The sequence below is a fragment of the Narcine bancroftii genome, chromosome 7 (genome assembly GCF_036971445.1).
Source record: "Narcine bancroftii isolate sNarBan1 chromosome 7, sNarBan1.hap1, whole genome shotgun sequence".
Taxonomy (NCBI): domain Eukaryota; kingdom Metazoa; phylum Chordata; class Chondrichthyes; order Torpediniformes; family Narcinidae; genus Narcine; species Narcine bancroftii.
In genome coordinates, this window is record NC_091475.1 from 12,789,084 (window position 1) to 12,815,440 (window position 26,357).

Here is a 26,357-nt window from a genome sequence, read left to right on the forward strand (position 1 = left end):
TACTGGACTATTCAATGACCTACCAGTCACCATGTATGTCCTATTTTGATTAGCCCTACCAGAATGTAACACCTCACATTTAGCTGCATTAAACCTCATCTGCCATTTTTCAGCCCACTCTTATAACTGGCCTAAATCCCTCTGCAAGCTAAGAAATCCTTCTTCATTATCCACTGCTCCACCTATCTTAGTGTCATCCACATACTTAATAATCCAATTTACCACCCCATCATCCAGATCATTAATACATATGACAAATCGAATTGGACCCAGTACTGAACCCTGAGGCACACCACTACTCACGAGCTTCTAGTTTGACAAACAGTTATCTACCACGACTCTCTGGCATCTCCCATTCAACTATTGTTGAACCTATTTTACTGCTTCAGTGTTAAATGATCTCAGGTCAGCACTCTTTATCGGGATTGATAAAGGGTCTCAAGAAGGAGTCCCAACCCTAAAAGTTAACTGAAGATTTCTACCCATGGGCGCTTATTATTTGCTGAAGATTCCAACATTTGCAGCTCTTGTGTTTCTACGTCGGGGGTATAGTCATTTATGAGACAAGAAACAAAATTAATTCTACAAAATTGTATCATGTGACCTTGCACGTAGGCCTGAGAGCACTGATGAGTCAACGTTCAATGTTTCATCCTGTTCTCCAATACTTCTTTGGTATTGCACTGAAAGTGTTAATCTGGACTCTCAAGAAACCCCGCTCAACTCTGTTTTGATGTCAACATCTTTGGGAAATAAATCTATCCTTCTCATTTCCACCTCTCCCACTGACAGCATTGTGAGGTTGGGTGGGTGAATTGGACCAATAGAATTGTGTCTGAGGCTGGGTGTTTTGTGACAAGAAGATCACCTCCTGCCTCTCCTAGAACTTCCCACCAGAGATGTAAAAGAATACTCTCTTTTCTAATTTTTTTTTTACCAAAAAAAAGAAAAAAAATGGAATAATATACAGAAAATGCAAAAAAGCAATAGACATTGTCCTTGAATGTATCACTCAAGTACTTTCAAATTAATTCAACATTTCCACATATTGACAGTTGCATTGAGTAAGGAAATAAAAAGTTAAAACATGAAACAAAAAAAACTAACTCCGATGAGAAAAAAAATTACAAAAAAATCAAATACAACTGGTCGATCCATTCTGAGAGTAATTTCAAAGTAGGTAGAAAGGAGAGTCTTCCTGAGTAAAGCTGTTATAAATATCAGTCCTTTATGGGATGGATTGAATGGAAGAAGAGTATCGATCAAATTAGTTGAAAAGGTAAAGAATACTCTCTACTTGTCTGGATGAGAGCACCACAATCTCTCAAGGAGTTCGACAACCTCCAAAACATGGATCGCCACTTGACTGGGGCTGACTTGCTTCTTCACCACCAATACCGAGGCTGCACAATGTTCTGTAGGTCACGTCGTGGATCCTTCCATCTCACATGGGAATATTTCAAGAAGGGAGGTCAGAAAACTAAGGCAAAAATGTGACAAGCTTACAGTCTCGTCTCTTACTTTAAACAGTCATTTTCTTCATTAAAATATGCTTGGAAGTATGTTTGAAGAAATTCCCATTGATTTTTTTTTCTCCCTGTTACCAGGGTCAAAAGGATTCCATCCTGATGAAGCAGGTAACTTGTCACTGGCCAAGTGCCAGATTGATGAGATCTCCTCTAACCAGAGCAATTTATTATTACGTTAAACCAGAAAGTCTGCAAACGCTGTTGATTATTGCAGTTAATGCATAAAACTCAGCAGGTCATTTAGTACACAACCATCATTTCGGGCCTGAGCCCTTCGTCAGAGTGTAAGAAAAAAGCAGGTAAAATGGTGGGGGTGGGGGAGGCCCACAGGCAGGAGGTCAGAGCTTGATGTGGATAGGAGGGTAGAAGGAACAAAAATGATAATATAAAACTCTTTTCTGCTCACCTGTCATTTGGCACAGCTGTGACTAAGCTACTGGACGCAGGGTCAGTGTATAAAAGGAACACCTTGGATCATCATGATTGAACACTTTACTGGGTGATCAAGGGCTGCTAATTCAGAGATTAACAGAAAACAATACATTTTTTGAAACTGCAGTATTGATATTTCCCAGCACATACTGTATGTCTCACCCTTAAAATACAGCGTTCATAAATCTTTTCCAGGAAGGTCTTTTGAAACAAAAAGAGGAATTGTGTTTCTCTGTATTGCCATAGGCTGTGTAAGCAAAGCGCACAAATCCAACAAAAGATTCGTTGTTGCAAAAATATTGTGCGAATATTAGGCCAAATCATCTGTTCCTATGCAGATAGAGAACATTTAACATTGCAGTACAAGGAAAGACTCTTTGCGGCACCATGTTGACGCCAAATCAAACCAATCTCATATGCCTGCAAATGGTCTGCGTTCCTCTGTTTCCTGCATGTTCACTTTCAATATCCAGTTTTGGCTAGCCTACTCCTTATTCTCCCCCTCTTCCCCCTTCCTCTGTCTTCTCTCCTCCAGCTATCCATCCCCTTCCTTCTCCATTCACAGTGCCATCCCCTGCTGGATGCCTCTTCAATGTTTTAATCATACCTGCTTCTCCCACCCCATTGTATTTCAGGTGCCCTCCACATTCTTTAAAACTAAATCTCCCTTAAATTTCACCCCCCCCCCCCCACTCACTTTAAATCAACGTCCTCTAGAATTTGGGAATTTCTACCCGAGCATCATCATTGTTCAGGTGCCTTGCCATTCGACGTGGGCGATCATGCGTCTCCATCTGTCGCGATTTCTGACCCTCCAAATTGTAGAAGGCCCCATCTTTGAGCTGAGACGGTAATGATGAGTTCATGATTGTACATGAGAAAAAAACCTATAAATTCCAATTTGTAGAACCTGCTTGTAAAAACCATCCAACATCTGCAATCCATGGCTTCACATGGCCCTGATTGGGAGGCTAAACAGGTACCTGCAGGCTATAGGACGGAAGGAGTGCCTTTCACCTCCTTTTGATGAGCAATTGCGCAGCACTCTCGCATAAAGACTCTTTCTATCCTCATAATTTCACCCTTCAATACTCCAGATTAAATGATCCAAATTTTGTTTTAGACTTCCTTGTCCTTAATCACTCCACCTACTCTGGTTTCCAACTCCCAGCGCACCACTTTAAACCATCTAAAGTGACACTGGCAAACCTCCTGTGAGGTTATTGCTATCCCTCAGTTTTCCCACCTGCCCTGGAAGATATTCCAATTATTCTTGTATCTGAAGCTCTTCCTCCGGCACCAGCACTTCAGACACACATTCCACTCTTCCATCTTCCTTCTTCTGGCCTCTCTCTCACATGACACTAGGAGTAATTATAAGATTACAATTCTAGAGCTTCTGCTTCGTAACGTTCTACCTAACTCCCTGTTCTCTTAGTATCTCATCTCTATTTCTTCCCATGCCATTGGCATTAATATGGACCACCACCTCTGGCTGCTCACCCTCCATCTTCAAAATGTCCTGCAACCACTCAGAGGAATCCTTGAGTAAAGCACAAAAGTCTGGAGACATCGTGATTGAAGTAAAAACTCAATGCTAGAAAAACTCAGCAGGTCAAACAACAAGGATAAAGATACACAACCAGCTTTTCAGACTTGAGCCTTACATCAAGCTATGAGCAAAACATCGACGGGCACACAAACAAAATGGTGGGGAGAGGAGCAGGTGGGAGGAGTAGAGTCCCACAGGCAGAAGTTAATAAATAGGTCAGTGGTTCTCAACCTTTCTCTTTCCACTCGCATCCCACTTTAAGTATTCCCTAGGCCATTGGTGCTTTGTGATTAGTAAGGGTTTCTTAAGGTGGGATGTGAGTGGGAAGGGAAAGTTGAGAATCACTGCTCTAGACCCAATTGTTTCTGAAATATTTTGCTTGAGAAAAATTGTCATTGGCCCATTTCTTTTGGAGTTATGAAACCATGCACACAACGAGGTACGATTAAAACAGTGGTTTTTTAAACTTTTTCTTTCCACCCACACACCACCTTAAGCAATCCCTTACTAATCACAGAGCTCCTATGGCATAGGGAATACTTAAAGTGGGATGTGAGTGGAAAGAAAAAGGTTGAGAACCACTGTTGTAGATGGGAGGGAGGATGTATTAGCAAACGGGAGGGGATAGCGCTATGAATGGAGAAGGAAGGGGATGGATAGCTGGAGGAGAGAAGACAGAGGAAGGGGGAAGAGAGGGAGAATGAGGAGTAGGCTAGCTGAAACTAGATATTGAAAGTGGATGTTAATGCCGTGTGGTTGGAGAGTGCCCAGACAGAATATTAGATGTTGCTCCTCCAATTTACTGGTGGCCTTGATTTGACAGTAAACGAGGCCATGGACAGACATGTCAGCATAGAAGTGGGGTGTAGAATTGAAGTGGTTGGCCACTGGGAGATCCCTGTCATTGATCCAGACAGAGCGAAACGATCTCCCACTCTGCGTCCAGTCTCTCTGATCATCCTTGACCCTGGCACCAGGATGGAAACAGACCATTTGGAGTCTTGCTTGAAGAATCAGAAATACTTGTCTGAACCCTTGATCACAGATTCCTGGCTCACCTAGATTTTGATCTCCCCTGCAGTACTGCAGAGCCTGTCATGGAGTCACTGATGTGGCCTTTGCTATTGCTTTCCTCTGAGAGGCTACTCCCATCAACAATATCCAAAGCATTGTACCTGTTCGAGAGTGGGGGGGGGGGGGGTGGGGTCTCCTGTATGATCTGCCTGCCCCTTCAGCAGTCAGCCATACATCTGGTTGAACCTGTGATGCTTGCTGCCTACTGCTCCTCAGTGCCCAATTGCCACTCCAAGCAATGCATACAGTCTGGGAGTTGCCTCTGCTGGACACCCTTTCTACAAATGTGGCTAACAGTGACACAGCCTCTCTCCTAACCTCTCACATTTCACAGACGGTGCTCGCCATTCGGTCTCCAATGTGTGGCCTGTGCATGTCATTGTTTTAGGTTGGAAGGTGGGTGGATTAGACAGCTCCTTCAGTGAAAACCCCTGGGCTGCTCAGTTTCCACAGGCTTACGGCTGAATTAGATCCCAGAAAGGAACCAGGCCTCTGACTGTTGTCTTGGAATCTGGTGAATATGATGTTTGGCAGGAGGGAAGGTTTTTGTTCTGCAAACTTGGATGTCAGCAATGGATTAGAGCCAGTGGTTGAGCAATGAGCCAGCACACAGGAGGAAGATTGAAAGCGTGGTCGAATGGTGCACCAACAACAACCTTGCACTCAATGCCACCATGACCAAGGAGCTGATTATTGACCAGGAAGGGAAAATCAGAGGTGTACGATCCAGTGATCATTGGGGGATCAGAGGTGGAGAGGGTGAGTAGATTTAAGTTTTTGGGAGTCGCTACCTTGGAGGATCTTTCCTGGACCCAACACACTAATGGCATCATGAAGAAAGCATGTCAGTGCCTCTACTTCTTCAGGAGCTTGCCGAGGTTTGGTATGACCATCAAAATCCTTGGCAAACTCTACAGATGTGTGGTGGGAAGTGTGTTGACAGGCTGCATCACGCTCTGGTATGGGGATACCCATATCCCTGAGTGTAAAGCCCTGCAAAAGGTGGTGGGCACAGCCCAGGGCATCACAGGCAAAACTCTCCCCACCATCAAGAACATCTACGGGGAACGCCGTTCACAGCACACGGTCAGATGGCCAACGTACAGACAGCTGGAGGAACTCAGTGGGCCGAGCAGCATCCGCAGGAGAGTTGTCAATGTTGTGGGTTGATCTGATGGAGTGTTCCAGCCCCAATGCTGCTCATTCTTTCATCTCCCACTGATGCTGCTTGACCCCGCTGTTCCTCCAGCAACCGCAGTCTCTCGTACGCCTTCTTGCTGTCACTGAGCGCTAAAATAAAACAACGAGTGTCAGTCTGGACCAGGATATAACTTGTATTAAGGTTAACAAACTGAAGTGTGTGTGTGTGTGTGTGTGTGTGTGAGAGAGAGAGAGAGAAAGAGACATGTTTCATGTAAATCGTTTGATTACAAATTTAAAACTGTGGAGCACAGGGGCAAATAAAGGAAAACAAGTACTGTCTTTGTACCAAACATTATGGCAGGCACTGTATATATGTTCTGTATACAGGGCTAAGACAAAAGAGTAGACAGGAATGGGTTAATTTTGAAACATCTCTTAAAGCCAGCAAGGGGAATATCAGGGAAGAGAGATATTGATTTATAGAAAATAATAGTTGTGTGATGGGCAAAAATGTCACTATGTATGTTTTAGGCCAAAGGCCTGTTTTTGTTCTATGACGACTGCTTAAAATTCCCCAGTCCATCACGTTAACAAGCATCCACACTTAAAATTAATACTTAGCTAACCTAGTGTACAACTATTATGTTCTGACAATAGCTTGAAGGCTGCAAAGATCTATTCAATCAAGAAAAATCAGAGATCTTTCACTAACTGTGATCCCATTTTCTGCATTACTCATTTTGTGGACGTTCACCCAAGCTGGGGTCAATATCCTGTCTGCCGGCACAGCAGAGCAAACCAAAGAATCACATGCAAAATGTCAGTTAAACCTAATTTATATCATGCCCCAGATTTTGTGGTCAGTTGTGTGGTGGCGGTGAATGTCAATGATCTCACGGAAAGCTCTCACAGGCCTGGTTTTAGCTCCTTTTTCCTAATTGAGCAACACATCAAATTAAGACCGACACTGAATCTTTGTTTTAAATTACATTAACTAGGTATGAAATCTGTCACTATTAACCAATGCAAATCTAGATTGACAACGTTGCATACTTTCGGGATCAGAGCAGCAGGAATTATGGTCGGTACATCATTTAAAAAAAAATCAGTAAACCCAATTGCAGGATGTTGAAGCTTTTTAATGCGCAGAATAGTTTGCTAATCTGTTGTCAGAGTACTAATTTCTGCAGAATACACTGCCAAAGGTGAAAGATAATGCATCTCTGGGAGCAGGGGAAGTGCTGACAGTAGCTTTTGGATTTAAGTGTGTAATTTGCACGCTCCAAAAGCTGCTGCTGTAGTTTGTGTTTTCTACTGATAAACACTATTATTCTTACTACGGATCACAGCTCGGGATGTGCAAATGGGACTGGGTGCTCCCCACCGTTGTATTGGGCAGGCACAGATGAGAGAAGGCGTGGGAGCTACATTATAGTCTCTAACTGAGAAAAAAATCAGAGGTGGTTTGAAAGTTTGGCCACAAAAAAGAAAATGGACCTAGTTCATGTTGTTGAGGGCATCCAGAATGCAGTAAAATACCCATTATCTGGTACCAATGGAGATTGTTGGATGCCGGATAAGGGAATTTTCCGGTTGCTTGAGATTGCTTGCTGCGGGGATTGGCGCTCGGGGGTGCCAATTTTAAACTTTCTTTTTTTTTAACCTATTTATCTTCTGCAATTGTTTTGCCAGTTGCTTGAATTCCAGATAACAGGGGTTTTACTGTACGTAAAGCTCTTTATCTGTGATTCTGAGTTAAAGCCTCAATTCAGGTCAGTATTTCTCCTACAGTGAGTATCTCCCAAAATAGTTCATCTTTACCTGATTATTGATTGTGATCACCTGTAGTGAAAAAGTTGACTGCTTTTATTTCCCTGCTTGACACGACCACAGAGATTAATTCAGTTGAACATTTTAAAATAGATTTGGAATAATATTTAATGGAATAATCGTTGAATGGCTATGATAATTCTCCAAGCCTGTTGGAACAGCTTAGATGGACTGAGTAGTCTCCTCGCATCCTGGGCTGAGATGTTCGATGATGTGAGCAGGCACTGCCCTTCAGAGTGATGGGCTGCTTGTGAACTACTGGGAAACTTGTCAGATAAAAGCAATGTTTTATTGTTGAGTTAAAACAATGCAGGAGGGAGAAACTCAGCAGGTCACACAGCGTACTTTATATAGTAAAGATGCGTGTACAGAATATACTTCTATGTATACAGTACACACACACACACACACACACACACACACACACACACACACACACACACACATTGTATACTGCCATTGTCATGGCAATATCCCGCGTAGTCAAGGATGATCACGGAGCCAAGACGCCTGTGCGCGTATTTATTTAACATGTATTTGATGCTGCACACCAAAAAGCAGACGATACTCACAAACCAACCAACTAATTCCAATGGCATGAAAACCATGAGTGGAGCTGATGGATTTGTTCCAGCCTTCGTCCGCCTTTGCAGTCGTTGAGTGCAGAGTAACTTTGTCCACCTGTTTCACTCATTGAGTACTGGGTTGGATTGTTTTTTGTCAGGGACCTCACCTTCGACCTTACTGCCAGGGTGTGTGTGTTTATTTTCCCCTATGCCCCGCAATTTTAAATTTGTAATCAAACAATTTGCATGTAATTAAAGTATTCATTAAAGATTTTATTCGAGGCTATTTGGACACATTTTGGTTTGACTCTGTAGAAAGTTCATCACTCTTTTCAGGGTACTGTAATGTTTGGGACATTTGGCTTCACAGGTGTCTGTGAGTACTCAGGTATGTTTAATTGCTTCATTGGTGCAGGTATAAGAGATCTAGGCTTGCTTCTAAGCTTTTGATCACCTTTGGAGTCTGTAGTTGCTATTTTTCAACATGAGGTCCAGAGTTGTGCCAGTGAAAGTCAAGTAAGCCATTATGAGGCTGAAAAATGAATAAAACAGTAAGAGACATTGCCCAAACCTGAGGATCTCCAACATCAACTGTTTGGAATATCATTAAGAATATACTGGTGATCTTGGTAATCACAAAGCAACTGGCATTCCAAAGAAGACCTCCACTGCTGGTGACAGAAGAATTCTCATCATAATGAAGAAAAATCCCCAAACTTACGTCAAACAGAACAGAAACACTCTTCAGCAGGCAGGTGTGGATATGTCAATGACGACTTTCTCTAGAAAACTTCATGAACAGAAATACAGAAGCTACACTGCAAGATGCAAACCTTGGTGAAGGTGGTGTGCTTTTGATCCTGGGCAGTTCTACGCCTCCACACATTTATCTTGCCATCACTCTGATACAGGTTAATCTTGGACTCATCTGTCCACAAGACCTTTTTCCAGAATTCTGCAGACTCTTTTAACTATTTCTTGGCAAACTGTAATCTGGCCATTCTAACTAGTGGTTTGCATCTTGCGGTGTAGCCTCTACAAATTTAATGGAATGTCATCTAATTTGATGTGCTTTCCTTTCCACTGATGCCTCTTTACTTTGCCACTCCTTTGCAGCCGGCTTTAATTCACAACCTGCTCACATAGATGATGACCTTTGTTGGGTCATTGTGGTGTCAGCTTCTAACTACCCAGATGAGTGAAGTACATTCGTTTAATCAGGTGCAAAATGCAAAGTGTAGCAACCAGTTCACATGGAAAATTGAAGGCAAGCCATTCAAGTTAGCACAGTGGTGAGTGAGGTTAAAAGCAAACTTTACATTATGAGCTCCAGCTCTCAGGCATAGTAGGACACTGGAAAGAGAGAAAGAGGCAAAGTCTGTGGATGAAATGAAAAACATTGGTCTTTGGAGTAACTTCCTACAGCCAAGCTAAAGGAAAATTTAAGAGACTCCATTGGTGATTGTGGTGCAATGAAGTAGCAGCGAGCAAGCACAAAACTTGAAAGACTGAACAACAGGCTTTATTCCAGTACAAGTCTGAACACCAGTTCGTGCCTTGGTGGCTCCCCGTGTGACTGGCTCAGGTCTATCTTCAGGTCGGATGATTGACAGCCGGGCAGGAGGAGTCAGCCCCTTAGGTGATCTTCCTGCAGGTGCAGAGATTGCCCCCCCCTGCAGTAGGCTGGTGGTCATATCACCACAGTGGGTAAATGCATTGCCAAGTGTGGGACTGGTGCCTACATTCCAAAACCTGTGCTGAATCAGCCAGCTTCATTGGAGGCAACAAATGGAACACAACAAGTTGATCCCAGTAATCCTTAGTAAGGGAAGAGAAAAGTGTCCAGTGTTCAGACTCCCATTTGTGAGAACCATGCAAGTGTTTCCGACCAGTTTGGACCAACGATACGGTATGGCTTTCTCTGCGAGAAGCAGGGAAAGGTATTACAGGCTGATTAAGATCACTTCCGCGGCCATTCATGCCTTTCGTCTAGTCATTGTGATGGTTGGGCAGATTTAATAGGATCCCACCACTTAGAAGGTAAAGTAGGTGCCACCCACACCCACCACTGAGATACAGTACCGAGAAGATGATATTTTTTACCGTTATATTTACATTTGACTATTAAAGAACGTGTGACAGCCTCCTGGAATGATGACGATCTTCTCTTGCTCTTTTAAAATGGCATTGGTCAAAATGTGAAGGAAGCTAACATGCAAATCTCATCACTGTCCATTGCCCAGGGGGATATAAAAATCCCAAGGCACTATTTTCCTCCCTGTGATCTGGACGATATTAATTTAGACACACAGCCCTGCAACAGGCCAATTCGGGCCTACGAGTCCATTTCGCCCAAATGGCACCCCATTAACCTACATGCTTTTGAAGGTTGGGAGGAAATTGGTGCCCCCCGGAGAAAGCCCACGCAGACACAGGGAGAACGTACAAGCTCCTTACAGACAGCGTGGGATTCGAACCTAGGTCCAGTCCCGACCTATGGCGCTGTAAAGGCATTGCGCTAACCGCGACGCCAACTGTGCCGCCCAATCAACACTTCAAATGATGATCTGGGTCAATAATCATGGTGCTCTTTGAATGACTCTGATTTGAATATATTGACTGCTGTGTATTTCGCCAGTTACTATGGCAATAAAATGCCTAGGATGTCAAAGTCACAACAGAGATGTAGGACTTCCTTCCAAGGAAGCCTCCATTTAAGAATAACTTTCAGTTGACAAAAATGCAGTTGCATGTGAAGGGTTAATGGTTTTCAGTACAAAGGGACAATGCTTGTTCCAGTCAACAGCAGAAAATGTGCTCCATCAGCACTGATATACTGAACCATCTTCTCATCAGAAATAAATAATATATGAAAAACCCAGGCTTTTATTATGGATGAATCATGTGTGGAATTTCTCAGAAAACATTAGATTAATAATAACCTGATTTCTTTGCATTAAAGGGTGGCAGTCAGAAGGAATTAGATTTTTCTGCGGCAAAGTGAGTTTGCTTAAATTAATGTGCCTGGAGAAGGGAAGGACTCCCTTGGATCAGCAAGGCAATCAACGCATGTTAGTCCTGATGGCGGGAGCTCTCAGACGACTTTGATGTCGCGCTTTCTGGCTGTTACGTCTTTTTTGCTGATAAGCGGCTGTCTGTTTTAATAAAATGTGCACTTTTATAAACACATAGAAATTTCAACTCTACATAATTTTTGCAGTTGGCTCTTCGCCGCAGCTGGTGAAAAGACAACATAGGTCTAGTATGTTTAATATCTTATCCATGGAATAGCCACAGAAAGCACAAAGTCAAAATGCTTTGATATATAGACAGACAGACTGATACGCACGTGCACATGTGCACACACACACACACACACACACACACACAAACACACACATTCACTGTACGTATACAGTATGTGTACACACATGTCCCTGAGCGAGGGAGAGTATAGGGAGAAAGGTGAAGGGCTGCTAGGATTCACGCCATTTGATTATTCAACCGGCTAAACCGTACATGCATCATGTATCCCATGTATTTTACTGGGCATCATCACAGGTTTCAACTGCCCGATTGTAGATGGGAAACAGATGGGGACAGCATATTTCTGTATAAGGCAGATTATGTGGCAATCCACACACTTCATTATTGCTAGTTATTTTTTTTAAATTTAAATTCAGTGTTTATTTACTTGAAATTAAATTGGGATTTGAATTTATGCTTCCAGTTTGCCGGTTGAAAGTTCAGTAACATAACCATTCTCTCGGCAATCTCTGCTTAAGCAGCTCTCTCTAATCTAGCAAATAACATCTAAGGCATGACTGCTTTTCTGAATCTCTTTGATTTCCAGTAGTTTCGGCTGTCAGGTATATTGTGATATTTTCTGTGTCACTTTGTGACACTCAGCAGAATTCAACACATATTCGACAGGATCATCGAGTTAAAATAAAGTCTAATTATTTAATCTACACCAAAACTCAAAGGACTAAAAAGAAAGGATGTCAAACCTCCTGATGAGAAATTGCAAAATGTAAGTCAACCAGTTCTGACACTTGGGACATTTGCTCAATATTTGATTCCGGACAGTTTGCAGATAGAATTAACAATGATAAAAGGGAGAAAAAATTGTTTAGGATGCCAGTTTGATTTTATTTATTCAATTGTGTGTGTGTAACTCATTAAATTACTTGTCATACAAGCTTATCAGGATTTGGTTCCAGTGGATAATCTTGCTATCAATGTAAAACATGTCTTAAAGAGCATAGTTCTCCAGCGAAGTATCATCTTGTGCCTTATATTTCATCCACGTTTTCACATCCCTCTATGTAGAGATATTCAATGCTAAATGCTGAAGGATGAAAGGAATTGCTCACCAATTACCATCCATTTACTTGTATATAAGAATACTTGTCATGCATATGTATTGCACATATGCATGTGTGTTATGTCTGGTTGTGTGTCTGCGTGTTTTGCATTGAGGACCGGAGAACGCTGTTTCGTCAGGTTGTACTTGTGCAGTCAGATGACAATAAACTTGAGTGTTCCATTCACAAAATATATGTTATTTTTGTTTTGTAATGGGGGAAAGAAGACGTAAAACCAAAAATTCCATGCTGTTTTAGTTTGTTTAGTTTTCACAAGTTCACAGCTTTTTGTAAAAAAAATGACCTATTGTTTCCCACTTTCAACTTTTTGTTCAATTAACGTCTTTGCTCTTTTTTGAGCTGTCCAGAACTCAATATTGACCAAATCTCCCATATTTATTGATTTCAATATTACACCTTTTCGTGATAGGGTACGAGCTTGAAATCACTCAGTTGCAAACCCAATATTTCACCAATAAAACTACCACATCCTGCTTATAAACAGGGAGTTTGTGACTGGCCAGGACCTTCTGATTTAAGGTATGAAAGTCAAGTACTGGCTATGTGCCCGAATGACAGGAGGTTATTTGTTCATGTCAGCTCTCGCTGTCAAATCCTGTTCTATTGTTCCCCAGTGACCTAAAGCAAAAATAATGCAGATGCTGGAAATCTGAAACAAACACAAGAATCGGCAAAAACCCTCAGCAGGTCAGGCAGCACCATCTGTGCAGAGAGAAGCTATGCTCATGTTTCAGGTTATTTGATTATCACTTGGCTTTTTTTACTTCCTTTTCTGTTTCATTGACCATACATGCAAATCTCTATCTTGGGAGAGAGGAGGCAGTGAGAGAGGGGTAGCCATCAGCACAAACCCAGGCTTATTTTAATGATTTTATTGGGTGAAACACGAAAGTCTGCAGGCGCTGAGATTGTGGTAAATACTCGAGAAACTCAGCCAGCATCCATAGCATATTTTGGACCTGAGCCCTTCTTCAAGGTAATAAGTAAAAAGCAGGATTGAATATTTTATTGTCTTGTGCCTAGATACACATAATTTGTTGAGTATTTTTGCTGTAAACTGTAAATTAGTCTGACACCACAAAAAAATGTCTGTCTGCACTATTGGAACTAAATAACTGAATATATCTTATCTAATCTATAGCCCCTTGTCCACTGGCACCCTGTCCCAGGAATTAACTTGGAATTTTACTGGGACAGGTCTAGTGGAAAAGGAACATTGTCCGAATCCCAGAGTCAAATGACATATGCAGGGGATTAACCGCCTCGACCTCTACTCGTATCCTCGGTGTTTGCTGAGGCCGGCGTGCTGATAAAACCAGTGGAAAAGGGACAGCAGAAAGTCACCCATTTCCAGTTGAAGGTAGAGCACCCCGATCCCCTGGGGATCAGTGTGTTCAGTGGAAAAGCAATTAGTGTCCCAGTTAAGGGCGGCTCAGTGGAAACGGCACAAAGGGCTTCCTATCCTGGGACACTGCACAGCCAATTAACTGGGATGCCAATAGAAAAGGGTCTTAACTTTTGTGTTTTAATGTATTCTATTTTATAGGTTTTTTTTAAACAAGGTACCTGTTTGGCTGCAGCAAGTGAGAATTTTGGTGCAATGTACAAGGGCATCAAGATTCAAGATTCCTTTATGTAATGATACACAAAATGTAATAATACTCAAAATTTGTCAACTTTCACCTGCTGTAGAGGCAAATAAAAAGGTGACACTAGCCCATCGTCCCCACCAATAAGAGAAAGAGGTGACTCCAGCCCAGCGTCTCCACCAATAAGAGAAAGAGGTGACTCTAGCCCAGCATCTCCACCAATAACAGAAAGAGGTGACTCCAGCCCAGCGTCTCCACCAATAACAGAAAGAGGTGACTCCAGCCCAGCGTCTCCACCAATAAGAGAAAGAGGTGACTCCAGCCCAGCGTCTCCACCAATAAGAGAAAGAGGTGACTCTAGCCCAGCGTCTCCGCCAATAAGAGAAAGAGGTTTCACTAGCCCAGCATCTCCGCCAATAAGAGAAAGAGGTTTCACTAGCCCAGCATCCCCACCAATAAGAGAAAGAGGTTTCACTAGCCCAGCATCCCCACCAATAAGAGAAAGAGGTGACTCTAGCCCAGCATCCCCACCAATAAGAGAAAGAGAAGCACAGGGAAGCCCCTTCAGAGACACCATGCATCCATGGATTCGTCTCCAGCGTTCCCGCGACCTCTGCAGCTACACCCTTCTCCTGTTCATTCCAGTGGTGAACTCGAGCTCCTGGTTTTGAACCTCCAATATAATTCAGGAAGCTGCTAACAACCTTTTTTTGGAGGCCTTCTCACCATCAATACCATTGCACCTGTTTTATTATATGCAGGGGTGGGGGAGCGAGGGAGGGCTGCTGACCAGGTCTCAGCACAATACCTGATGTGATGTTTGACATGTGCCATACTTCCTCCCTCCGCGTTACCAGTTTGTAGCGCATCAGTCAGGACCACATCACAGTGGTGGCAGAGCCGCGGGAATCTCTCTTCAACCGTGCCCCTCCGAGGTCTGCACCCTTGGCCCTGATTACATGGCATTAAAGGAATCTTGAATCTTCACAAATTGTGGGTCCCATACCTGACTCTCATTTTATTCTATCTAGCAGCTTACTTAAGGATACTAACAGCTGTCACACATTACTGATCCAATTTATGATTTTAATTGAACAAACAATGAGAAGCTGAATCGTCTCAGTGGGTCAGACAGTATCTGCGGGAAGTCAATATTTTGGGTCGGGTCCATTTTTCTGGACAATTTCTGGCCCCATCCCAAAACATTGACAGCCCATATCGCCCCATGGATACTCCTGACTTACCACATACATCCAGGTTTGTTTGCTCAAGGTTGCAGTTGCACTGTTTTCCTGATATGTTTAATTGATTCTTTCTCTATTGAACATTGAGCAAAGTGTGCTATCCATTAAAATTAAATATAACACTTAATTTATTCTTCAAGATTTAAGGGTGAAACATCAACAGGAACACCAAAGCCTGGAACTTACACCATTTTCATTATACTTTAGTTAACAAACATATTGGAAATACATTTTGAGAAGTACTTGTAATCACACAATCCCTGGTTTAAGTGAGATGATTGCTGCACACAGTTGAATTTAACTGTTTATTTTCATGCGTACCAAGATTCAGTGAAAAGCTTGGTTTTGTGGTAAACAGGCAAAGCAACCCATACTTGAGTGCTGCAGGTAGTCCAATAATAAAATAAAAGTGCAGGGAGTTGTGTTACAGTAAGTCAAAGAGTGAATCTTTGGTGGAACTGTAAAATTTGGTAAGAGACCGCGGGAACACACCAAATTTCATGTTAAGTTCAAAGATACGACATTTTATAAGGCGATTACCAACAGCCTACATCTGTAGTCTTGAATTTCACCAGTGTTGTTTCCTGTTAAGATGCTGAATACTCAACGTTAATGTCCATACATTTTTGATTATCCAAAATGATTGGGATCAGACCTATATTGGTTAAGCAGATTTCTTGGATATTTGGGAATTTTCTCGAAAGCCACCCAGCAGCATACCTGTATCGGCTGTCATCCATCCCCGACACCTCCCCATGCACTCATCAATCCCCGACACCTCCCCATGCACTCACCAATCCCCGACACCTCCCCACCGCCATCGCCAATCCTGCCCAGAAGCCCCCCGAGGTCACCGCTCTTGGCCGTGAGCCTGAGGTCTGATCTCACCTGTAAGTGGTAGGAGATTGCCCATGGGTTGCCCTCTAGCAGAATTTCAGGCGCCCTGCTGAAAGGGTTTTTGACCGAGGGAGTGGCATGGGCGAGTGGGGAGAGGGCGCGACTCAGGCGAGTGAGCGGGGAGAGAGCAACGACTTGTCTCGGACGGGTGAGCAGGGAGAGAGCGCGGTATTCAATTCAAATTGTGAGAATACCACAGTGCAATTTATCACCAATTTGCAGCAACTCATGGGAAAAAAAATAACAATTTATAAATAACCAGTGCTATCCTTTCCTTCAATGTGTAACCTGTGGACAAATGTCTCCTTTGTAAAAGTGATTCCCTGTAGCCCCACTTGAGCACAATGGGTAAAAATTTTTCAACTTTAAAAGAGATTGTGACGTCACCTCTCACCTGAAAAATAAACTTGGATATTCGGAATTCCGGTTGATTGGTTTTCAGTTAATCGGAAACGTGCTGTATTTCCTGACCATTGGTGAACAAGGATTTATTCCTCTTTGGTTTGAGAGAATGGGAGAGAGAGAGACGGGGGAACATTACGTTCATGCTTTTCCCCTGCTGATGTAAGAACTGACAGAGGTTTGCATGTTTCATGGAATTAGACGGCTTCCACTCTAATTGGTTTTATAGTTTGTAAATGTCACTGAATGTTGGAAGGATGATAAATCTCCCTAATACCTGCCATCAGCTACCCTAGAGCAAGGTAATGAGATGTTGAAAACTCATGGTGAGAAGGTCATGGCTGAGGATCATGCTGTTTTCCTCTTCATCTTCACCCACTCGCCCAAGATTGAGACAGCTGGAGGAGATGAAGCATGATCCTCAGCCATGACCTTCTCACCACGAGTTTTCAACATTTCATTACCTTGCTGTAGGGCTGCTGAGGTCCATTTCAGACAGACCAGATGAGGGCCATGCCGTGAGCCTGTTAAATGAGATGGAGCCAGTATGATGTGGCCCAGTTTTCGTTTTGTTTTGTCATGTGCAACTGGTTCGCTGATCTCTCGTATGATAAGGGCCACCAGTTGGCTGAGATTCTCTTTTGCCATCCTACCACTGACACCTCACGGAAGAGATCAACCTGCCTGGTCCTGAAATTCATTGTCTATGAACTGTTGGGGGCCTGTGATCACATCCTGTGCCAGGATTACATCCACTTCACTGCACTTATTTGAGATTTACTTCAAAGAATAACATTTAATGAAAGAATATTTCTGCAATTCAATAAAACCATATCCTGCCAATCCAAGTAGGAAAAAAATTATTCTGAACTAATCGAATCTCGGTTGTAATAAGGGAACTAATTGAAAAAAAAAACCCATGGCAAAACATTATTTTTAAATCAACTCAGTACTTTATTGAGCATTCTGACAAATTGTTTCATAATGAGCTTGGCAGGAAAAGAATTAATCGTCTCTCAAATCGTTCTGTTTTTCAGGATCTAGATTCCACATCACGCCTACTGGAGTCTTGTATATATTAGATGTACAGAATGAGGATGGCTTGTACAATTACCGCTGTATCACACGGCACAGATACACTGGCGAGACCCGGCAGAGCAACAGTGCCAGGCTCTTTGTGTCAGGTACGTCTCTCCCCCATCAGCTCACTTGGCCATGAAAAGGGCAATGAGTGGAAAGACAAAGGTTGAGTATCACTGATTTAGAAGGTTGATTATTGCATACATATAATTTTTGACCACAGTAACTACCTGATTAATTCGAGGCACCTGGAGCTCAGATGGGCAACCAGCAGGGGACCGAGTGTCAAGTCCGCGTTTGAAACATCGGGACTTCCGCTGGGTGGGTGGGCAGCTGGGGCCTAGACGTGAGTCCACGGTCAGGATGTTGGGAACTTTGATGGACAGGGAGCCAGAATGTTGGGCGCTCTGGATGGAGGGTGGCTAGGGCATCAGAAGCTCGGATGGGCAGACAGCCAGGGCATTGGGAACTCAGATGGGCGGGCATCTGGGGTGTTAGGAACTTGGATGGGCGGGCATCCATGGCATTGGGTCCTCAGATGGATGGGTGTCCAAGGCGTCGGGAACTTGGATGAGCACAAGGCCTGGATTCTCACTCACACTCCACTAATTCCATTGCCCACAACATGGCCACATGCGCCACAAAATCACGCGATTGCAAGCCATGCCCACTAACACTACATAGCCAAAATACCTCCGCGAACCACACATTCATATCAAAGAACTGCGGGTCGCTCATGAGCCGCAGTTTGTCCACCCCAGCAGAATGTTTGGATAAATGGGTGTTTTTTTTTCTCTAGTTGGGTGACTCAGTGCTAGATCCACAATGGTTCTCAATGTATATCAATGGTTTGGAAGAATGAACCAAGTGCAGCTTATCTTAGTTGGTGGATGATACTTGATTGAGTGGAAAATCAATTTGTGCAGATGATGCTGAAAGTCTGCAGAGAGGTAAAGATCGATTAAGTCAGCAGGCAAGGGTCTGAAAGATATAACCTTGGAAAATGTGAGGCCATTTGCTCTACATGAAAAATGGTGCATCAGACTATTCTTATTATGGGGTGGCACGGTTAACATAGCGGTTAGCACAGCTCTGTTACAACGCCAGCGATTGTGGTTGAAACCTGGCACTGTCTGGAGTTTGTACATTCTCCTCATGTCTATATGGATTTATGCCAAGCGCTCTGGTTTCCTCCCACCATTCAGAAACATACTGTAGGTCAATTGGCTGTGATTGGGTGGCACGGGCTCGTGGACTCAAAGGGCCTGTTACCATGTTGTATGTCTAATTTTTTTAAAAATAATGTAAATTTGCTGCATGCTGGTAGTGCAGGGAGACCTGGGTGTGCTTGTACATGAATTGCATAACATGACGTGGTCATTTGGAGAATTGAGGGACTTATGAATTACTGGAGCTTTTGACAAGTTAAACTAAATTTGAGATAAACATAAAACACCTTATTTGTAAAGAGGGGTATAAAACAGATTTAAACACAAAGGGGACAGAAATCGTTGGACTCTTATCAGAATTAACAAAGTTATAAAATTGTATAAATATTACTGCTCAGATAAAGGCTATTCAGCCCATTGAATCCATGCCTACTCCTGGTGGAGTATTCCCATCAGTTTTAATCCCCTGTTATTCCCCCATTGCCCTGAAAATTATCTCTCAAGTTGCTACCCAACTCCCTTTCGAAGATGATTGATAGAACTTGGGAGGCGTTGTCGGGACTTGGAGAGGGTTGAATGAAGCAAGATGCGTGTAATTAGATGGTTAATCATGTGGACACAGTGGACCAAAGGACCTGTCTCCATGATTCCATGACTCTATAAAAACAGGGGATCATGGAAGATAAAGTATCTTTGACCTGAAACACTAGCTCCATTTCTCTCTTGCTTTGAGTTGAAGTCTGAAGTTCACCCAATTGCTCTTTGGCAGTGGAATTAACATCAATTGTACTGGAGAAACTTAGCAGGTCAAAAACAAATTTTGATTTTGCCTATATTTTGTTATAACTTGATGAAGAGTTCAAGCCTGAAATGTTGGTTATGTCTTTGCTATATAAAGCACACTGTTTGACCAGCTGAGTTTCCACAGCATTGTGTTTTTACTTCAGTCACGGTGTCTGCAGACTTTTGTTTTGCTCCTGACGTCAATTGCGAACTTGTTCCCAACAGATCCCGTCAACTCAGCTCCGACGATCCTGGATGGATTTAGTCACCGGGTAGTCATGGCAGACCAGCGGGTTGTATTGCCTTGTAAAGCTTCGGGCCAGCCTGTTCCCAAGTATCGCTGGGTTAAGGACAACGCCCCCCTGGAACGGGATAACCGGTTCAGGCAGATTGTCACTGGACTGCTCATTGTGAAGGCAGTCCCTGCAGATACCGGGAACTACATCTGCGAAGTCTGGAACAGTTTTGGGAATGCAGAGGTCGTTGGGCGCCTGAATGTCAAACGTAAGTGAAGGGCACAGACTTCTCTTTGTTCGGTTCCCAGCTGCCACCAATATCAGAAGTGCAGAGAATCCAAGCGTGCTGTTCTTTGGCTGATCATGGCACCACTATTGATGCACCCTAACGATGACTCTAAAGGCTGAGCGAGGAACAATAGGGTTTTAATACTCATTAGACTTCGGTTAGCCTGACTCCATCTGCTCGAATGGATGGAAGGGGGCAGGGAGGTTGACCTTTATGACCAGGTCACGGGGGAGGGGTTACAGGGGCCAAGTCATCAGTGGTCACTTATGTACAGAGCAGCAGCAGTATATATATATATATATATATATATATACATACACATAGATATATATATATATATATATATATCACTACAGATATGTCATCTCCAGGCTCGCAGTACCTTTTGGTAATTCACAGATCTATACCAGGAGTCATACAGCAGTGAAAGTGATCTTGGAAAACCATTCAGAGAAAAGCAGTCTTTTTTGTCTGGCAGCTTATTCACTTCTTCTACCAAGTTTCAAGGTCCCTTTCACTGTCATGTAATAATACATAAAAATGTAATATACACAATATACCGTTCTTCAAGGCAAACAAAGTGTCACCATAAGCATTGCCCGGCACTCCTAGCACTAGGAGAAAGAGAGTCTCTTCAGAGACACTAAGTGTCCATGGATTTGCCTCCAGTGCTCCTGCAGCCTCTGCAGCCACACAGACCCCTGTTCAAACTATCGGCAACCTGAGCTCCGGATCCAAACCTCCGATATGATCAGCAAGTCCTCTGTGCCTAAGACGCTTCGGAAGCCCCTCTTTCCCTCAGTACCTTCTCGAGTACTGATTCCCTTGAGCAAATTGCCACCAGCACGCAGCCTGAGTGGACCCTCCAGCTGCTATGCCCCTTACTGGTCTGGTCTGCTGTAGAATTATGTCCCTTACAATTCCTTCTCGGCGGGGTTGTAAAAGCTGTGGTCACAGTCTTAGAGTCTACGACTGTGTGTGCCAGCCACATCAGCACAGCCTTCCAAGCCCACAACCTCCACCATTAAGGACATGGGCAGAAGACCCCAAAAAACACCATGAACTGCACATTCCCCTCCAAGCCACATCGTCGTGAGAGGGCCAAATCCTAAAATTTTCGATCCAGCAGGTAATATGGAAATAGCTCCAACAGTGGACTACAGAAAAAAAAAGCCCCCTTCCCACTGATCACTGAAGGACAAATCATGACCAATAAAGGGTCTCTCCGTAAATATTCTCCATTTAAAGTGTGACTGAAGGGCTTATGCTCTGGCTCAGTGAATGCCAAAGGACACTGTGACCATGGGGACGATGCTGTGTATTACACATCATATTAAAGAAATGCTTCGCAGATCTTTGTTTTTGTTTTCCGAATTAATGATTGAACTCGTAACAAATTGAATAGCACTCTTCAACAGTCACGTGACACAGGATGAGTTGCTGAATAGGGATGATGCTGGAGTAACTGCAACATTGCGGATGAAGCCATGATGGAAGGATCTTTCGTTTTAATTTCATCAGATGCGTCAGGACAAAATAAAGGATCAAATAACAACCAACAACTTGCATTTATAAAGCTGTTACAGTAAATGTGATGCCATCCCACATGAAGAATTAATGGGACAAGGAGGAGAGAGGGAGAGATAGGGGTATGGTTGCAAGGGGAATGAGGGAATGTTACAGTTGCATTTTGATAAACACAGCTGCTAATGGGGGGGATACTTAAGAGGCCAGAACTGGTCTGGATTAGGAAGCAATAAGGCAGCCTGCAGAAGGGTGCTGACTTGTTTATGAACAGCTGGATGGGAGGCCATTAGAATGCCACTACTGACTAAAACACTGAATCATCAGTTTCCGTTCTTGTGATCCGAAATCTTATTGAAACAGCATGCCACTTGCGATTACCAATTATCTTTTAATAAACATTTTGATGAGTTCTGTGAATGGGACATATTGTGGAAGCATCAGACAAATTGAACTGACTGCTGTGCAAATATTATCTGAACATCATGCCAATACAGTCTTGGCATCGAATTAAGACTTTAACCTGATGTTGCTCAAAAGAAAAACATGGGAGAGATGAAAGGTTCTCCTTATCTTCTTGGTAAGAATGAGGAGATGATTTAGGGATGGTCTCGTCACCTTCCTGATGAGGCTAAGGGGTCCGTAAGGCAGGGAAAGAGACGTTGCCACCTTCCAACCTGATGTCAGTGTTAATTCCTGATGCCCAGACCGGGTATTCCATTGGCCGCCTTCCACAGAGTTCTGACCTGCCCATTGGGAAATCTGCTCACGGAATCCCACCAGACAAACCGAGATAAATAAATAGGAGAAATGGTGGCTGGGAGAAAGGTAAATGGAGCATTTTATTTTATTAACTTATTTTAATTATTTTTAAAATTTCTAACTATGTTTTAGTCTTTTGAAAACTGCAATATTTCTGTTCAATAGCCTTTTTTTTGCTCAAACCAGCAAATTGCTTTTTGATCTTAAGAATTGTTTATTTGGTCATGATCATACCGTTATTACTGGGTTAAATTCAGGGCAATACGGTTCGTGTAATGGTTAGTGCCAAAGGCCCACGTCTGCATGGGTTCCCTCCGGGTGCTCTGATATCCTCCAAAGGCGTACGAGGTTGGAGGGTCAAGTGGCCACGCGCGCGTATTCTGACGGTACTGACTCATGAGCCAGGAGGGCTTGTTACCGTGCTGTACCTCTAAATTAAATTTAAAAATTTGACTGCTGTCTTCCCAACGATGACCCTTCAAATGAAGACTGGTATTTCGATACCACATTACAACAGTATATAGAGATTCAGAATATTTGAATGGCTGCAAAGCAGTTTGGGACCTTCGGAGAAGAATGTGAAGAAAGTGCGAGTCTTTCTTTCTGCTTCACCTGGAGATTAATTATCACTGAGTGGAAGTTTAAGCCCACTGACACCTCACTGAGAACAGCCCAGAGGTGTGTAAAATAAACAGGGGAACCAATTTTGAACTTTTCCCCCAATTCTGATTTTTTTTAAATTTAAATTTAGACACAGAGTGCAATAACAAGTCCTTCACTGACCTGAAATCTTAACTCTGTTTCTCTCATTGCAGGTGCTGCTTGAACAGTTGAGTATTTCTAGGAGGCGGTGAGCAGATGTATTATCTGGTCACGTAACTGAGACTTGTACTGATGAGATGTGGTGGAGAGGGTTGGGAAGTAGCTCGGGTGAAATGTAAACATTGGGTATGGACCAACTGGTCCAGTGGTCTGTTCCTATATTGTAACTTCCTCTCCATGTAACAAGCAATGGCAGCGCTGGTGGAGTTGCTGTAAAGGTCGCTGGTGTGGACCCATGGAGAGCGGGGAGCAAAGGCTCAGCACTCCCCCCGCGGCTACCGTCAGCTCTGTTCAGGGTTGAAACAGCCTGTTAAAGGAGCCGACGGTGGTTTATTTCGAAATCCCACAACAGCGGGTTCTGGGCCCAAGATCGGCAGCGGCCATGAGGGGTTTCAGATTCTGCAGAGGGCTGGGCAAGGCACCAGAAAGTGTGGAAACAAACCCCCCCCCTCCCCCCCCCCATTTGAGAAGGAGAAGCAGAGGAGATCAGGATGGACCAGTGAAGGGCTCTGATGTCGAAGAACATACAGGTAGCATGCTATTGGTGACTCGAGACAAAATGCTCACGTAGGATACAAGGCCGCAGAATGCTAGAGACTGGCTGAAGGGGTTCCAGGTATTGGAATCAGGATGCTGGAGGCTTCTGATGGTGTCAGAAGTGTGTATCTGGAGCTCAGGTTGCTCATGGTTCAGACTGAAGGCTGTGTGGTTGCGGAGGCTGTGGGAGAGCTGGGAGTGAAATCATGGACACTTGGTGACTGGAGAGACTCTCCTTTGCTTCTTTTTCTCTGACTGTAAGGGGCGCTGGGCAATTTCTGCAGATAACGAATTTTTGTCCGCTCTACGGTAGACTAAAGGAAATTTGGTGTAATATCACATTTTGTTTTATTACATGACATTAAAAAAATAATCTTGAAAAAGAATGCAGAGGACTGGGGTGCTGCGTAGAGGTGAACTTTGGTATATGTTGAAAGAACAATCATTATAAATGTATGGGTTAAAATGACTTGTAAACATATTTTTTGTCATTTCTAGCAGCTATAAACTTTGAGTGTCTCTATAGTTACGGTCAAGGTTAAAAGCTGTTATTTCGATCATCGATTTTGTGCTGTTAGAATCATGAACATGGAGTTAGGACAGACAAGTTCTTTGACTGTGCACTTTTGAATGTATTAATATCTTATTATCCATTTATTAATTGTTTTAAAGTATAGCTTACTGTTTAGAATAAAATTAAACAGGGGAAAACTCAATGGTGTTGAAGCAGACTTATTCATTAACGAGTCAAAACAACCTGCTACATGTTCTCAAATGTGATTATAAAGGGAAATGTTTGCAATAATTTAAGTCAAAGAATACCTGGACTATTGACATGTTAGTCAATATAAGGATGGATCTGAAGGCATAGCAAATTGGAAATCGAATTTGGAAGAAGACTGGATTGATTGGGCTCCGTTTCGAAGTAAATCACAAAAATCTGTAGACACCGTGATAGAAGTAAAAATGCTAAAATTCTGGAGAAGTTCAGCAGGTCAAACAGTGTCCTTTGTGTAGCAAAGGTAAAAAAAAAACATAACCGACATTTCGGGCTTGAGCCCTTCATTAAAGTATGAGAAAATACCAACAGGCATTGATAAGAAGAAACAACAATCAAAACCATTGTTTTGAAGCGGTAATTTTTCTGTGTTTATTACAGATCAGAATATAGTTCGGGGCATTGGAGCCACTTGTCCTATGGACTGTTTTGGTTTTGGGGAAATTGCTGTGCATGTTTGATATCTGAGTGTGACGAACGACACTATGGAGGAAACAGCAGCTATGGCTGCTAGAGAGCTAAATGTTGAGAAGATGAAATAGGCGGAACTGATAGGTGAATTGCAAAAACAGCTATTAGATACAAAGGGAAGCAAGGAGGCTTTACAACAAGACCGAGGGAGGATATCAGTAAGGTTTCAGCTGCTGGGGATATGGATCTCAAAGAATTACTGCCAAAAACATTAATGGAAGATCAGTCACGAAGTAAAGGCTGAAGTTTTGCCATAAGATGGCAGTGTGAAGGATGAAAAATCTAAAATGGAGACCTTGTCAGAGACTGAAGCATCATCTGAAGTTCAGGACCAAATAGGACATAACAATAGTGGCTCAAATGCTGGTGGCGGGAGAAGAAAGAGGAGTTCTAGAGCGAACTCCAGAGTTTCAATCTTTGCGTAGAAAGATTCTTGCAGACGCAGCTCTCAAAATTGAAAAAAAGACTATTGTTCAGTTTGAATTGAACTTGGAAGATGGAGAGGAACAGATAAAGACTGGTGTGGGTGCAGAGACAACAAGAAAGAGGTGCGACAGGAGGAGCAACGACGAAGAGAAAAGGAGCTGCTAAGAAATGGAGGAAAAAGAGCTAAAAGAAGCAACTGGAACAGGGCAAAATAAATTCCTGTTAATAAGGCCAGGTCACAGGCTCTAGGAAGTTCAGTGGTATCTGGTGCTCAAAGTAAATTATTGAAAGCATCCAGTTTTGATGAAGGACTTCAGGAAAGGAAACTATTAGAGACCAAAGCTGAGCCAGCGTTAGAACCACAGCATTGACTTGGTCTTGGTCGAGAGTCAGAGCTGGGTCAGTGATAGACCAATAAGAAGTGCTTGATCGAGGACTAAGTGGATTAAGACTCAGTGCTGAGCCAGTGCCACACCCACAATATGAATGTGGTCTCGAAGCAGGCAGAGGAAGGGATGAGTCAATGCCGTAGATGCGAGATGTGCAAGGTCCCAAATGAACCAGGTTGATTCAAGGAGCCGGAGATCAAACCGCGATGATGGCCGCATTGGGCAAAGATGGGAGTCAAATGCCATCTCTCACAGAATCGTACCAGGCATTCCCGGCAAGGATCAGAAATCCGGCTGGACAAAGTAATGTGAAACTAGGCATGACAAGACAGGATGAAATGGCTGCATTGTTAACTCAGTTACTGACACTCTCTTCTCTCCCCAAGATAAAAAGTTCAACTTTTCATGGTGACCCACTTCAGTCCAAAAGGTTTATGAAAAGTTT

The 26,357-nt window shown here is 43.1% G+C and overlaps 1 protein-coding gene across 1 annotated transcript in view; it reads left to right on the plus strand.

The window, feature by feature from the left end:
• The window catches only part of LOC138739957 (cell adhesion molecule DSCAM), a 454,986-nt gene that overhangs the window by 223,561 nt on the left and 205,068 nt on the right, over positions 1-26,357 (plus strand). Inside the window, exons 4-5 of the mRNA XM_069892422.1 lie at positions 17,684-17,830; positions 19,904-20,182. Coding sequence (XP_069748523.1) covers positions 17,684-17,830; positions 19,904-20,182 — 426 coding nt within the window. The remainder of the gene's footprint in view (positions 1-17,683; positions 17,831-19,903; positions 20,183-26,357) is intronic.